The sequence below is a fragment of the Coccinella septempunctata genome, chromosome 1, assembly GCF_907165205.1.
Source record: "Coccinella septempunctata chromosome 1, icCocSept1.1, whole genome shotgun sequence".
Taxonomy (NCBI): domain Eukaryota; kingdom Metazoa; phylum Arthropoda; class Insecta; order Coleoptera; family Coccinellidae; genus Coccinella; species Coccinella septempunctata.
In genome coordinates, this window is record NC_058189.1 from 8347312 (window position 1) to 8361909 (window position 14598).

A 14598-nucleotide genomic window follows, 5' to 3' on the forward strand; every position below is an offset into this window, starting at 1 on the left:
CGGGTGCGAAATTTATAATCTGGTCAGGATTGATTGCTACATCCCATAGTGTCTGCTATTCTATAAATCTGGGTCACAAAGATATGATAAAATTTGCCGAACAATTTTAATATAATAAAACAATGCAAAGCCTAACTATCACGTACCGTACCAATACTTCTTTTGAATCGTTAATGATTTTCCATACCTTATATAAGATACCCGCATGCATGATTTAAATCAGATAGTAAATTGACACTTTCGATGATGATGATAACAGCGACGCAAATTTGAGTTTATTTTAAAGGAAGAATTTGTGGTCCGAATTGAAAGTGAAAATGGTAAGTGATAAGTAATCTGCCATATTTTCTAAATAATTATCGAATATTTTAGGAAAGTATAATATAAACTTTGCTTGGATATACTGTACGTTATGATATTGCCAGATTGACAATTATTGCAATGAACGTTTCTATGGTCGTTATGATAAAACAATAATATTCAGACTTTATAGAGATTATGTGAGATATATTTTTCTAGTGATTTTTTCATGAGGATAGGTCCATAAATTATTTCCGTGAAGAAATAATGTGTGCATTGTGCTGTCTAAGTTGAGATAATTGGATATCGAAATTCAGTCAGGAATACCTAACTGAACTCCCATTTAGGCTCGGTTGTTCAATTCAGGATTAAGCCGAGGCCCGAGATTTAAGTTGATCCTGGATTAACGTGACAGATTTGAACGAAAATGTCAAAATTAATCCAGGATTAACTTTAATCACGAATTGAACAACCGGGCCTAAACGTCAATGGAAAATAATGTTCAGCTTCAGTTTTTGTGTAGTATAGCTCATAACTCAATGCAATGGGCACCTTTATAAGATTGAGTGACTCGCTCCAATAGGAACATGTATCTTCCTCACTTTCAAAGAATTCTTGGAAATATTCATTTCAAAGTTCAGGGGTTTATACATCCACCTCCTTTGAGTTGAAATAAGCTGAAATTTCTTGATCAAAATTACAATTGTGATTATTAAACATACCGTATTTGAGTAAACGTAATATAGGAAAGAAAATGCGAAAGAAAATAAGGGTTATGCTGTAAAAATTATTGTTTTTGTCTCACCTTCCAATCTAGATTAGCCAACGTATGGGGGGTTGGGCTTTTAAATGAAAAAGACGAAATATTTGCCATAGGGCCTAAAAGACTGAGGGAATCCCTATTTTTACGATTATTATGCATACCTACCAAAAATTTAAATAATGTCTGGATTATCCACAGCTTTCGCCGCCTCTTCGTTTTCAAATCCTTAAGAATTTTCCTTTCATAAGGGAGCTCCATAACTTGCATTCGCATTATGCCTTATAAGAAATAAGGCATCTTTATCCCAGTTTATCAATAATTTGAAATTTCATTCACAAAGGAAAGAAATGAGTATTTGGTTTTTCCGCATACAATTTTTTCATTGTTAGCTCGAATCAAATCTAGATTTTACGAAAATTAGGCGGCACATTATTTTAAAAAATAAATTCGTTTCCCCAAATAGTACTTTTCCAGCTTGAATCGTCAACTATTTTTTATTTTCATAAATGCTTGATCCAAACCTTACTTGAAAACGAGAAAGCATTACCGTATTTTGGACTAATTTTATTATCAATGACTCAAACACCTTTTAGGCGTAAATTTAACATCAAATGCACCCTTAAAAAAATTAAAAAGAGAAGAAAGTTGATCATTTTGGAGGAAACTCTTCATTTTTGTATACCTAAAATAAAGTTATCATGTCTTATGATAAGAATTGATGATTACTGGATTTGAATCAATCTGGAAAAGTATTAATGGGGTAGCGGTAGGGTGATTCACAAGTTACGGTCAATTGAAAAAATGGGGAAAATCACTAAGACACCCTGTATTCTGGTAATAAAGAAACATACAACCATAATATACAGAGTATATTTAGAGGTGAGGTTTCTTTGAACAGAAGGTAGAACTGGTCAAAAAAAGCGTTTCACCAAAAATCACCTAAATATACAAAACTTTCACAATAACAACATTGAAAAAAATGATTTCTGAAATATAGATCCTTATAGGACCTAGATCATTTGTTTATCTGAATTATTCCAAAGTTTTGGAGGAAAACTTCTCTTCTGATGTCTGACTCAACAAAATGTGGTAGTTTCGTTTAGGATATGGCCATTCGATTTTTACTTGGGAATAAAAATGGAAACATTATTCAATAACTAGCACGATTTTGTGGAATGGCTCATTTCGATGCCAACTGACAGAAAAAGACTTAGGACACAAGTGTAAAAAAGTAGTATATTATTTCAACATCACACCAATAAAATTCGTCTAAATTATTCACAATTTTTTTCACAACGGGCAATATCTTGTTCGAACACTCTGACAATCGTCGTGAAAATGGGATGAAATAACCACAATAATAGTCAACATAAGCACTTTCAATAAACTGCCTCATTTTTCTACATGTTTTTTACCCTAATTTTCACGTCACAACAATTCTTTCAAGTGACCTGATGCAACTAATCAGATAAACTCGGAAGTACTGAACCATTCATTGTCCAGCCATATGTTTAGGTTTTGTTTCGTTTTTTCGGTGCCGTAGTCAGTTTTCACAGACCCGTACTTTAAATCCAAAGAAATTTTGTCGAACTTCTAGGGGTTGTAACTCAGCCATCTTGAATATTTTACATAGATTATTTCTGGTGAAATGAATTATTTTGATGACTTCTACCTTTTGTCAAAAGAAGCCTCACCTTTGAAAGCACCCTGTATAGGTGATTTAGAGGCACCTTCGTCCTATATCTGCCCCTACTGTATGAGCATTTCCCAATGAATTTATGATAATAATAAGTAATATAGAACTACAACCTCACTTTCACCAAAGAGTAAGCAACTCTTTGCTCTTTGCTTTCACCGTGAGATGTACAGCTTTTTTGCTTCTTCCTCAGGGCATTTATTTCAGTTGGCCTGATGTTGGTTCTATTTTAACCAGTCGATCGCCAATAGATTAAACTTTAAAAAAATAGTGTTTTCATATACATAGATTGATTAAAGATCGTCAGTTTTTTTAAAAAGATTGATCTAATGAAATATACCTTCAATTTAGTTTGTTACATATAAACAAATACTCTTCTGCTTCATTTGATGTGCATGTAGTCATCTTAAGCTACCTAGAATTGATTTTTCAGATTACATAACTGAATACAATTTAAAAAAAAAAATGATCTGGTATCATTATACAGGGTGACAATTTAAAAACTTGCCAGGCCAAAATTATGTTGCGACAAGGATGTTTTCAGAGAAAATGCCATATACACATATACATATTTTGAGCAGAATTGTAAGCCGAAATCTCCTCAACCCTAGGTGTAGGGGCTATCACCCCTAAATTCTTAATAGGGAATAGGGGGTGAGATTTACCTTAATTAAAAGATCACTTGTCCCTCTACATGAATAATATGGTTTGCAAATTTTTATTGATTCCTCGAAATAGTTACTGGAGGTGACAATTTGAAAACTTGCCAGGCCAATTTATGTCTCGGCAAGGATGTTTTCAAAGAAAACCTGGAACAGGTAAATTTTTAAAGGGAGGGGGACAAATTTTGAGCAAAATTGTTAGCCGAAATCTCCTCAAACCTAGGTGTTGGGACTATCACCCCTAAATTCTACATAGGGAATATAAGGTGAGCTAAACCTCAATTGGAAGACAAAATGTCCCTCTACATAATACTATTGTCTTTCAATTGAGGTATAGCTCACCCTCTATTCCCTTTTGATAATTTGGGGGCTGACGACACCTACACCTAAGATTGAGGTGATTTAGGCTTACAATTCTACTAGAAACATGTCCCCCTCCGAATAAAAATTGACCTGTTTCAGCATTTTTTCTGAAAACATCCTTGTCGAGACATAATTGGCCTGGCAATTTTTCAAATTGTCAGCCCCTGTAACTACTTCAAGGACTCAATAAAAATTTGCAAACCACAGTATTCATATAGAGGGTCAAGTGATCTTTCAATTGAGTTATAGGTCACCCCCTATTCCCTATTGAGAATTTAGGAGTGATAGCTCCTACACCTAGGGTTGAGGAGATTTCGGTTTAGAGTTCTGCTCAAAATATGTCCCCCTAAGAGTAGAAATTGACCTGTTCGGGCATTTTCTCTGAAATCATCCTTGTCGTGACATAATTGGACTGGCAAGTTTTCAAATTGTCACAGAAATCTACACTTTCAGTATGCAATGCAGAATGTGCCGACATCGATGGTGAGTAGCGTCAGACCGGTTTCGCTCATGTTTGAGCTCGTCAGTATCACATAACTCAATCAAACGATGCCGACTGAATGAAGCAGAGGTTGTTATCTTTCATGTCCTTTCAGCGTAAAGCGTAACTACCTTCTGTCCTTCATATCGTTTAATATTACATTCTTTTCAGATAACCCTAACACTATTGACGATATCCCTCCATGCCGCATTGTCTGAGGTACCTCCATACAGTTCCAAACCATTTCGACCAAGTCAGCCATATCCTCTGATCGATCGAATACAATCACCAATTCCCGCCAAACAGTATGGTCCACCTAAGCCAGTATACGGAGTTCCCAGCAGGCCTGATGATACCATTGAACCTACGACTCCAGCAAATAACTTCAAGGGTGCACCTTCGAAATTTAATAGTCAAAATTTTCAACTTGGACAAATTCAAAGTTTACCCCAAAAGGACCATAGGGGGACCACTATAATCTTCCCTTCACAGCAGATGAGTGCTCAGCAATTCAATCAACTTTCGCAACAGCAGCTGCCTGGATTTAATAAACAACTGTTTCGTCCTCAACAGAAACTCCAGATGTTTACTTCGACGAATTCACTTCAAGGCCAATTACTTCCGAATCCAGTCCAAACTCATACTTTCAACAAGAATAAAGTTGCCGCACAGTTTATTCAAGTTCCTCAAAATTTTCAACAATTGCCATTTAGAAACTTCAATTTCGAAATACAAAAATCGCAGGAATTTCAATTGAGAGACGCTGCACCTACACGTAGTCCACCTAGCAATGTTAATTTCAACAACCAAAACACGATCAATGTTCAAACTCCGTCACTATTCAACATCAATACGAATACGTCGCCGAAGCAAAAGACTGGACGAAATAACCAAAAGTTACAACGGAACCCTGATTCAAGGATTTCTGATGAAAATATGCAAATAGAGTTCCTCGATAAAAATAAGTTTTCCAATGATGGAATACTTGCAGCTAAACGAGCTTCGAGTTCAAGAAGAGGTGGAAGGGTCACTGCTGCACCATCAAGGCAATATTTGAGTCCAGTACCAACAACATCTGAACCTGTAGCACCACCAACCATCAGAAGACGACCTCCAACAACTCAAGCAACAGAAACTGAAAATGTAAGTATATACAGGGTGTATTTGAAGGTGAGGCTTTTTTCAACAGAAGGTGGAACTGGTCAAAATGAAAAGTTTCACCAAAAATCACCTAAACAAAACTTTCAAAATGACAAAAGAATTGAAAATGATCACTGCAATAGATACTTATACGACCCTAGACAGTTTGTTAGCTGAATAGGGAATACTCCTTCTGACGAAGATGATGTATTTTTCATGAAATATCTTTGAAACATCACATTTTGGAATAACCATTTCAACCGTTTCCCAAAAAAAATTATTTTAAGCACTTAAAAATGAAAAATAAAAATGGATATTTGAAGTTTAAAGCGTTTTGTGAGAATTGCACAAGCTGGCAACATTGACTGAAATATGTCTTGATAATAAAGGACAACAAATGTATTATCTTATTAGACAAAGATGGCTGTCTATGAAGTCTGCGACGAACGAGGAAGGTCGTAAAATTTGATGGGATTTTTATGGCCGGTTGCAGTTGAAGCTCGCCAGTAAGTAGGCGCCAGTAGATCAACAGCTGTTATTTTAAAAACAAGCTGATCGGACATTGTTCTTTTCATTGTCTTGCAAGCGCTATTGCCAAATCGCAAACTCCGCACAAAGCGATTTAAATTTTAAAACCCCATATTTGAAGGATGATTTTGAATAGTTTCCGCGGTGAATTTGAAAAAATCATGAATGAAACTTATAATTATTCAGTTCAAACTTGCATATGCAGTGATAACCCAAATTGAGGAGAATTCCCCATTGCAGAGCAATGGAAAAAACTTATCGAATCGAGCATGTGGTTTCGTTTAGGATATTGGCTCTTTCGATATTTAGATGGTAATGAAAGTGGAAACTTAGGATTGACGAATTGTTCTCATTATTTTTTAGTACCTTACACGATTTAGTGAAATGGCTCATTTCGATACCAACTGACAGAAGAGACTTAAGACACAAGGGCGAAAAAAAAGAATATCAGTCCAAAATCTCACCCATAAAATTCGTCTAAATTATTCACGAATTTTTTCACAGTTGACATCACAATCTTCTCGTTTGAAGTCTTCGTAAAAATGGGATGAAATGGGGAAACATCATAGCACTTTTTCAACATAACTGACATGAGGACTTTCAAGAAACTGCCTCGATTTTCTACATTTTTTTTCACCCCAAATTGCACGATACAACAATTATTATTCTATCAAGTGACCTGATGCCTTTTCCAATGAACTATTCATTGTTCAGCCATATGTTTAGGGGAAAGGTGCCAAAGACGATCCCCTTAAGCAAGAATGTACGTAATTCCTTATTTTCTTCGGATAGCACAAAAATGAAAACGTCTACTCCTTTTAGAAGTATCCATCTCTCTATTGTCCTACTCGAAATAGTCGGTCACAAAAGGTTTTCTGAAATATTCTCGATTTTCCAAAACGTTACAAAAGGATCATCTTATACACCTTGGTGTTTAAGAGCATCCCTGTAGTATGGTTAAGATGATCCCAGGGATCATCTTGACCCCGTTCTCTCAATTAGCTCCCATATTTTCAAGAATGAAGTATGTAAAACAAATATCTGTGAAGGTTGTACAATAATTTTATTGGACATAAAACATTATAAATTATCAAGTGAATAAGCAACTAAAAATCAACATATAAGGTGTAATATCACAAAAATTTGAAACGAACATGTATTCTAAGTAGTGGTTTCAATGCACCACCGAAAAAAGCTAATTTGAGATCCATCAAAATTGTCAAAATTTTCTGAAATAACAAAATAAAGTACGAAATTTCTGTCCTTCATATTGTTCACGAGCTCGGTTTCTTGTTCATTAGTCGAAACAGTTTTTCTCACTCCCAGATATTTCACTGCACCACAAGCTATTTTCTTAATTTCTTTAGCCCTTTGTTTCAATGAAATTAGCGACACTGAAAACTCCCTATACTCGCTCTTTTAATTGCTATTCCATTTTCAATAGCATCAATAGCACTTGACATTGATTCTTTGGACCATTTTTTTTTATTTATTAATTAATATTTATATTTACGCGGCATAATTCCTAACTGAAAAATCCTATAAAAATTTATGGGTATACCCTTCTGACGATTATTAGACCCCAGAACAGTATGTAAAAAAGTTAAGGTTTAAGAAGATCCCCAGGGATCATCTTGTACACAAGTTGGGGGATCATCTTGCCCCAAGTTCAACTTTTTCATTCAGCATTAGCTATTAAACCTATACGAACGTCATTGTCTTCAAGTCGAGAAAAAATCAAAAATAAGCATATAAGGAAGCAACACATATAAAAATCTCTGTTATCAACCATTCACAACGAAAGTAGCATAATCTTAAAGTTAGCATAATCTTAGATTAAGCGGTCAAAATTCATATTTTTCTCTGTGTATATCGACTGTTCGCTTGCACTGTACTAAAAAATTGACTGAGGTAAAAGTGTGGTAGAGGCTACGTTATGGCATAGAATTGAACCAGGGAAAGGGATCATCTTACCCAAAGGGATCAACCCGTAACCTTTCCCCTATGTTTTGTTTCGTTTTTCCGAAGCCGGAGTCACCTTACACAGTCCCGTACTTGAAATTCAATGAAATTTTGTCGAATTCCTAAGGGCTGTATTTCAGCCATTTTGAATATTTTATAAAGACAATTGTTGGTGAAACAACTTATTTTGATGAGTTCTACCTTCTGTTAAAAAAAGCCTCACCTTTGAAAACACTCTCTATATATAATGAAATACATAATTTACTGAGTGGGTTATAGTTCACCCAATTATGTACCTATATCATAAAGGTGCAAGTTGATATTAGGTTTGTTCGTAGAGTGGTTCACAACGGTTGTGAACTGTACAGAGCAAGCGCAATTCCATTTTAGGGTATCGAAAATACATATGCTCTTGCTCTGTACAGTTCATAACCGTTGTGAACCACTCTACGAACAAGCCTATTGTAAGAAACATGATCATGGATTTTCCAAGGCCAAAAATAATGAAATTTTTGTTTCAGAATCCAGTAGCGAGAGGACCGAATGTATCGATTTCCAATTCGTTTGCTGGCAGACTGTTTTTACTTCGGCCAGATGGCCGTCTAGAGCCCGTCATTTTGAAAAGAGCTAATCCAAATGAATCCGACATGGTTGATAGAAATAATATTACTCCTGCAGAACTGATACAACCTTTGTTCAATCCTTTATCGATCCCGAAATGATGAACTTGTAGTTCAGTCTTCTCGACTTTGTAAATAAAATTCTGAACAAAATTCCATCGATTTTCACTGACTAGTTATAATATCCCTAGACCTCTCAACACCCAATACCGTCATTAAAATAATGAGCCGAAGACGATTATAGAAAATCCAGCAATTTTATTTCTGTTGGATGACTCCGTTGGTTTTTATATGATGTTCCACCAAGTGTTGTTCATCTGTGCACTTTTTTCACCGTACTGATGAGAGCCAAAAGCCCGAAACACTTGTCTACGGTTAATGTTTCTCAGGGGGTTATGTCCGTCAAACTTCTTTTATCTGTTTCAAACTGTTCCCTCATTATTCTGTTTTTTTAGTTTAACTGAGCGAACTCTGTCCTAATTGTGTTTTACTGTGTAAATAAATTATGACTAAATAAATTCAATGATTCTTATGTTCAATTCTCGACGAGATTCTCGATTGTATCAATTCTTCTCTTCAGTTAAAATAGATTGTAAATGATATAATTTAGATGTCTCATTCAGATAATGGTCCCTTTGTGCTCAATGATGCTGTTTTTGACTCTACGAGGTTTCTAAATCGCTGCGCGCTGGGGGTTTACACTTTACAGTTTGCATAATGAAGGTAAGCATTCCCTCATAAGCTTCGACAAATGGTTCTTTAGGTATATTTGTTGATATGAAGCTTACATACATTCGGAGTTAATTCAGATGCATAAAATCCTCCGTTAATAGAATCAAACAAATGTTACGACTTGAATCGCGTATTCCATTTATGCTTTCATGCATTCCTATAAGTTTCCATCTCGTGATAGTCGTGATGCTCATGATAGACCCTATATATGGTAGGAAATGTAAAGATCCTAGGAGGACACACTGTAGATCCTGTGTAAAAGTATGGGCCCCAGATTTGCTTTGCACTTAACGCCCCCAGTTAGATTAAATACCGCGAAAGGGGGCTATTTGAGAAAATTCTTTTGGAATTTCATACCGATGTCAACTTCAAATTATGGAGTTTTTTCGAGAATTAAAATTTCTCTGATGGAATTTCGAGTCTAAAGAAGATCCCCTTTTACTGTAAACTACTGGATTTTGCTTCACTTTTAATCATCTATAGATGGATATGTCAACATTTTGCAAAACTCTTTAAATTATGTTCTTTTTTTTTGTGTATCGGCATCGACTACAATTATATTCTTTCTTTTTGATTGTGTTATCCTACATAAACCAGCAGAGTATCTGCTACTTAACGGATTAAAAATAGAGTACCTACCAACTTATCTAAGTAACAACAAATTCTTTCTCAGTTCCGAATAGGGGGGTCCATAGTTCCGAATAACCAGAATGGGGAATTCTTCTCAATTTGGGTTATCACAGCACATTCAAGTTTAAACTGAATAATTATGAATTTCATGCATGAATTTTTCAAATGCACCGCGGAAACTATTCAAAATCATTCTTCAAATATGAGGTTTTAAAATTTAAATCGCTTCGTTTCTAGTTTACGATTTGGCAACAGCGCCTACTAGAAAATAATAAGAACAATGGCTTGTTTATAAAATAACAGCTGTTGATTTACAGCCACAATAAGGCGCGTACTCACTGGCGAGCCTCAACAGCAAACAGCCATAAAAATCCCATAAAATTTTACGACCCTCCTCCTTCGTCGCAGACTTCATAGACAGCCATCTTTGTCTATCTCATCAAGATAGTGTATTTGTTGTCCTTTATTATCAACGCATATTTCAGTCGATGTTCCAACTTGTGCAATAGAAACGAAACGCTTTAAATTTTAAATACCCATTTTTATTTTTCATTTTTAAGTACTTAAAACAATTTTTTTTTTTGGGAAACGGTTGAAATGGTTCTTTTAAAATGTGACGTTTCAAAGATATTTCATGAAAAATACATAATTTTCGTCAGAAGGAGTATTCCCTATTCATCATGGCGGTCGTACGCCAATGCAGATCGGCAACAAACATTGCATATTTCTATATAATACAATATACATCTCTGTCTATTTATCTTTATATTCAAAGATTAGATTAGTGTTTTACGATATGTTTTAAGAAAACATAAGAGTACACAACAGTTTATCATGTTTAATTAAAGATGAACATGAAATCATCTCAGAAATTTTCCAAACCAAAGAATGAAAAAAAGTAAATGGATTCAGATTCTAAATATGAATTTCCTTGGGTTTCCACTGGTCTCAATAACCACTCAACGAACAAAACTATGCAAACCTATGAAATTTAACCAGTGCTCAATACTTTTTAATTGTGGGAACATTGAGAACTAATATTTTAATCTGTGTTCGTACCTTCGTCTGCGTCTGTGCTTGAAACTTCAAATTTGAACGTCAAATATTGTGTTGTTTATTCCTGGTTTCCATAAATTTTCGAAATAAATTAACTAACTCTTTGCCGAATCTAGTTACTAATTGAGAAAAATGTCTGATAAACCAAAATTAGATTTGGGTGTTCTCGAAGAAGATGACGAATTTGAGGAATTCCCTGTGGAAGGTAAATATATGAGGTTATGTTTGATGATTTGCTAAATTTTATTTTCACAGATTGGTCTGGTAAAGACAGAGACGAACAAGATATCAGCGTTTGGGAGGATAATTGGGAAGATGATAATGTAGAAGATGATTTCAACAAACAGCTGAGGTAAGCATTGCTACGATTGAGCTCCACAATGATCAGTTGATATAAATGCAGTTAGCAGCATAGAAATGCAGTGAAGTGACTTCTTTAGATTTCAAAATTTTAGAATGTAAGCATATGCTTACATAAGAATAATAATAAATAAAGAAGTCACTTTTGAATTAGTTGGAGATGAACAACTTCTAAGCCATTCATCTCAAAACTAGGCTGAATGGACTTGGTTCACTTCAGTTCTGAACCCCTCATATATATTTCACATTTCTGGAGATTCCTAAAACAATGAAATCACAACCTTGGAGAAATCACTTATTATGTTTGTATGTAGCAGAAAGTAATTTTGTTCATTCATTTCGTTGGAAGAAATTCCAGGATACAAATGTTTTAGAATATGATCTTATATTATAGGATGAGAATTAAGTTATCAAATTTTATACAATCCTCTATTTGTATCATTCATTCATTCAATGGTACCCTCATCTTGTATGTATAAAATAAAATGACAGTGAAAATACGAATCGAAAATGCATGTATATTCCTGTGCATTAAAAAGGACTTTTTTTTCATTTGTTTTCAAAATTTTATTTTTTGTTGCAGGAATCAGTTGGATAAGCAGACAAATTCTGTTGGTGGAAAATAATGATATTAATTAGTTTTGTAAAATTTTTATTTGAAAAATAAATATTTGTGAATTATCAGTTTATCACATGTAATCTACATCAAACCTTTCAGTTGCAGTCCTTGCTCCAATAGCACAAGATAAAAGTGATTGAATATTTCTTTCTTCTCCACTACCATAAATATATCCATTAGCCTGAAAACAATCTTCAAATTAATTCCATCCAAAAACCCCAAAATTAAATTCAGTGATACCAAAGATTGCAAGATGTGGGCTACAAACTTTGATGAAAGTATAAAGTTAAACTAAACAGGTTCAACTTTTAGCATTGTATAAGGACAATATGAAAAATTTTCTTCAGACCAAAAAGAACTACTTTTTTTATAAATATCTTAAAAACTTTATATTTCACGTGCATCATTTCAAGCTTTTCCTTGAAAAACTTATTGAACTTAGTGGTTAATGATAGGTAATGTTGATCAGACCATTTTTCTGCACTAAAAGAGATTGAACAAATAGTCCTTACTCACCTTATCGATGGCAGATTTTAAATTCATCAAACTCTTCTCTGAGAATACATTCAGGAGAATGAATGAGACAAGACTATAATCTTGAACTAAGTCGACAAGGGCAGCATTCAATTTTTTGAATTTTTTTGTCAAAGGCCCATCATCCAATACATCTAATAAATATTCCAGATTCAATACATCTGTGTAGAAGTCTATACCAAAATCCAGTTTAGTAGAATTGGCTTTCAATATATCAGCCTGTAAGAAATGAACATTTTCAGACTATTGCTAATATTGACATCAAAAGCTCATAATATAAAATGTCAACTTTCTGAATAGGAGAAAAGAAGAAATTTTATGGAAGCAGCCCTCTAAGAGAAACAGACACGGTTTTTGCCGTCATCAATAAGGGGAAGGTGAAGAAGTGCAAGAATGAGCAAAACTTGGAAGCAAACAATAAAATTACGTTCATCAAAGATTTAGACATTCATAATTTTTTTATACATACATATATGACTATATTTTTTTTTTGGTTTCAATGTGAAGGCAATAGCATTTTCATAATTAGAATGTAACAATGCTATTGTTGATATTATATAATGGGAGTAAATATGAAAATTGTTGTGTATCCTATATTTTTCTGTAACAGTAACTAGCCTTGAAAGTAGAGAGATAAGAGATTAAAAGAATTGTTTCATAATAAGTGCATATTTTGTAAAACTAAGCTTAAATTCTGAATATAAAGTGATCCTAAATAGAACATTGAGCAAACCTTCAGTTTTTATATTGATGAATATGAATAAATGCGAATTGGATGATAATATATGAATAATATGAAAGAATCAGCTGACGATTTACTCACCTTGGATAATACATTGACATGAGGAATTCCAATATGCAACATTGTTGATAAAGACAAAAGAAGTGTTGATATAAATTTTGGAGCATCTGAACAATAGTGCGAATCAACCATATGGACGCAGCATAAATTATAATTCAAGTTTTGGAGTTTCTCACAAACATTTTTTATCGAACTGTGATGGGTGTATAGTTCAACTTGGCCAGGCATATCAAAAATTAGATAGCAATTTTTTATTGAGGATAATTGATTCAAAAGCCAGTCGAAATTTTCCTCCAAATACTCCATACAATACATCAAGGAACCATTCGGTCCCAAATTAAATTGTGCCATCGAATTTTCCAATGATACTAGTTGCCTAATGTCAATCTTAGGAATATAACACATATTTTCATTTGCTGGATCTAAATTAATGACTGCAACATCTCTATTCAATTTTTCCTTATAAAGCTTGGCTAACTTTCCACAATAGGTAGTTTTACCAGAACTAGGTGGTCCTATAACTAACTGACCAAATAAATTTTCTTCTACCCTTGTTCGTTTAACAAGAGCCATTGTTTACTTTTTCAGACAGAGCTTTAGCAATACTCAAGATATCAGACTTGTCGTAGCTTCTCAAGTCCAAAAATATATTGGTAGTCTTTATGAAATTCAACTTTTCGGCAAGAAAGCGGATTGCACCTAACGCTTCAGAATTTTCTTTTCCACTTGTATGACTAACTGAATACACCGTTTCTGATATGTTTAAGTCAGTAGTGGGATTGTCGATTTCAACTTTATATAGACTCGCTACTTTGTTATACTGAGTTATTAGGAATAGGTCTTGGTTTTGGAAATTAATAATTACGAATTCAGTAATGTTTTCACCAATTCTAGCAGCAAAACTAGTTATATTGCTGGGACATTCTTTTGGTTGCACTGAAGTCAAAGCATTAACACTATCCATTACTTTGGCATACTAATCGTAACCCACCAAGTCAAATCGGAATGTCAGGAAAATGTTAAATTTGAGTTTGTCTCTAGTAAAATTAAAAAAAATTCAACTTTAAGGTTAGGTTTACAGAACCAAGATTAATTATCCTCTATGATAGAAACACAGATTCTCTTTGACACTACCTTGTCTTCTTTTTCCCTCTCTTGGAAAATTCAAAATGTTCTTGGACTAGAACTAGAACCAGAGATATATCTCTAACTAGAAACGCTAGAAACAAAGAGTTCCTCTTTGCTAGAACGCGTCGGTGCTCGAGCGAGATGCACTGGAGCTGCTTGTACTGTCCTGGCCTTAAATTACCTTGCGCTGGTCAGTGATGCTTGTAGAATTCTTTTTACTTC

The 14598-nt window shown here is 34.2% G+C and overlaps 3 protein-coding genes across 3 annotated transcripts; 2 read left to right on the forward strand and 1 right to left on the reverse strand.

Moving 5' to 3' along the window:
• The first annotated feature begins 264 nt into the window (after positions 1-264).
• On the forward strand, positions 265-8668 carry LOC123321746 (nuclear transcription factor Y subunit beta-like). Its single transcript, XM_044909486.1, has 3 exons — positions 265-320; positions 4437-5408; positions 8417-8668. Exons 1-3 carry the CDS (start codon positions 318-320, stop codon positions 8615-8617), a joined length of 1176 nt encoding a protein of 391 aa, XP_044765421.1. The 5' UTR covers positions 265-317; the 3' UTR covers positions 8618-8668.
• A 2277-nt stretch (positions 8669-10945) lies between these two features.
• Positions 10946-11977, forward strand: LOC123321376 (26S proteasome complex subunit SEM1). Its single transcript, XM_044908926.1, has 3 exons — positions 10946-11138; positions 11189-11285; positions 11877-11977. Exons 1-3 carry the CDS (start codon positions 11066-11068, stop codon positions 11917-11919), a joined length of 213 nt encoding a protein of 70 aa, XP_044764861.1. The 5' UTR covers positions 10946-11065; the 3' UTR covers positions 11920-11977.
• LOC123321368 (GPN-loop GTPase 2) lies at positions 11929-14337 on the reverse strand. The gene is made up of 3 exons (XM_044908915.1): positions 13270-14337; positions 12429-12665; positions 11929-12093 (listed from the first exon to the last, which is right to left on the reverse strand). Exons 1-3 carry the CDS (start codon positions 13819-13821, stop codon positions 11983-11985), a joined length of 900 nt encoding a protein of 299 aa, XP_044764850.1. The 5' UTR covers positions 13822-14337; the 3' UTR covers positions 11929-11982.
• Positions 14338-14598: the final 261 nt, after the last annotated feature.

Coding starts and splice junctions, on each gene's coding strand:
- LOC123321368 (XM_044908915.1), bottom strand. CDS start 13,821: ATGGCTCTTGTTAAACGAACAAGGGTAGAAGAAAATTTATTTGGTCAG. Junction 12,666..13,269: donor ATGTCAATGTATTATCCAAG/GTGAGTAAATCG, acceptor CATTTCTTACAG/GCTGATATATTGAAAGCCAA. Junction 12,094..12,428: donor TAAAATCTGCCATCGATAAG/GTGAGTAAGGAC, acceptor GATTGTTTTCAG/GCTAATGGATATATTTATGG.
- LOC123321746 (XM_044909486.1), top strand. Junction 5,409..8,416: donor AAGCAACAGAAACTGAAAAT/GTAAGTATATAC, acceptor TTTTTGTTTCAG/AATCCAGTAGCGAGAGGACC.
- LOC123321376 (XM_044908926.1), top strand. CDS start 11,066: ATGTCTGATAAACCAAAATTAGATTTGGGTGTTCTCGAAGAAGATGAC. Junction 11,139..11,188: donor TGAGGAATTCCCTGTGGAAG/GTAAATATATGA, acceptor TTATTTTCACAG/ATTGGTCTGGTAAAGACAGA. Junction 11,286..11,876: donor GATTTCAACAAACAGCTGAG/GTAAGCATTGCT, acceptor TTTTTGTTGCAG/GAATCAGTTGGATAAGCAGA.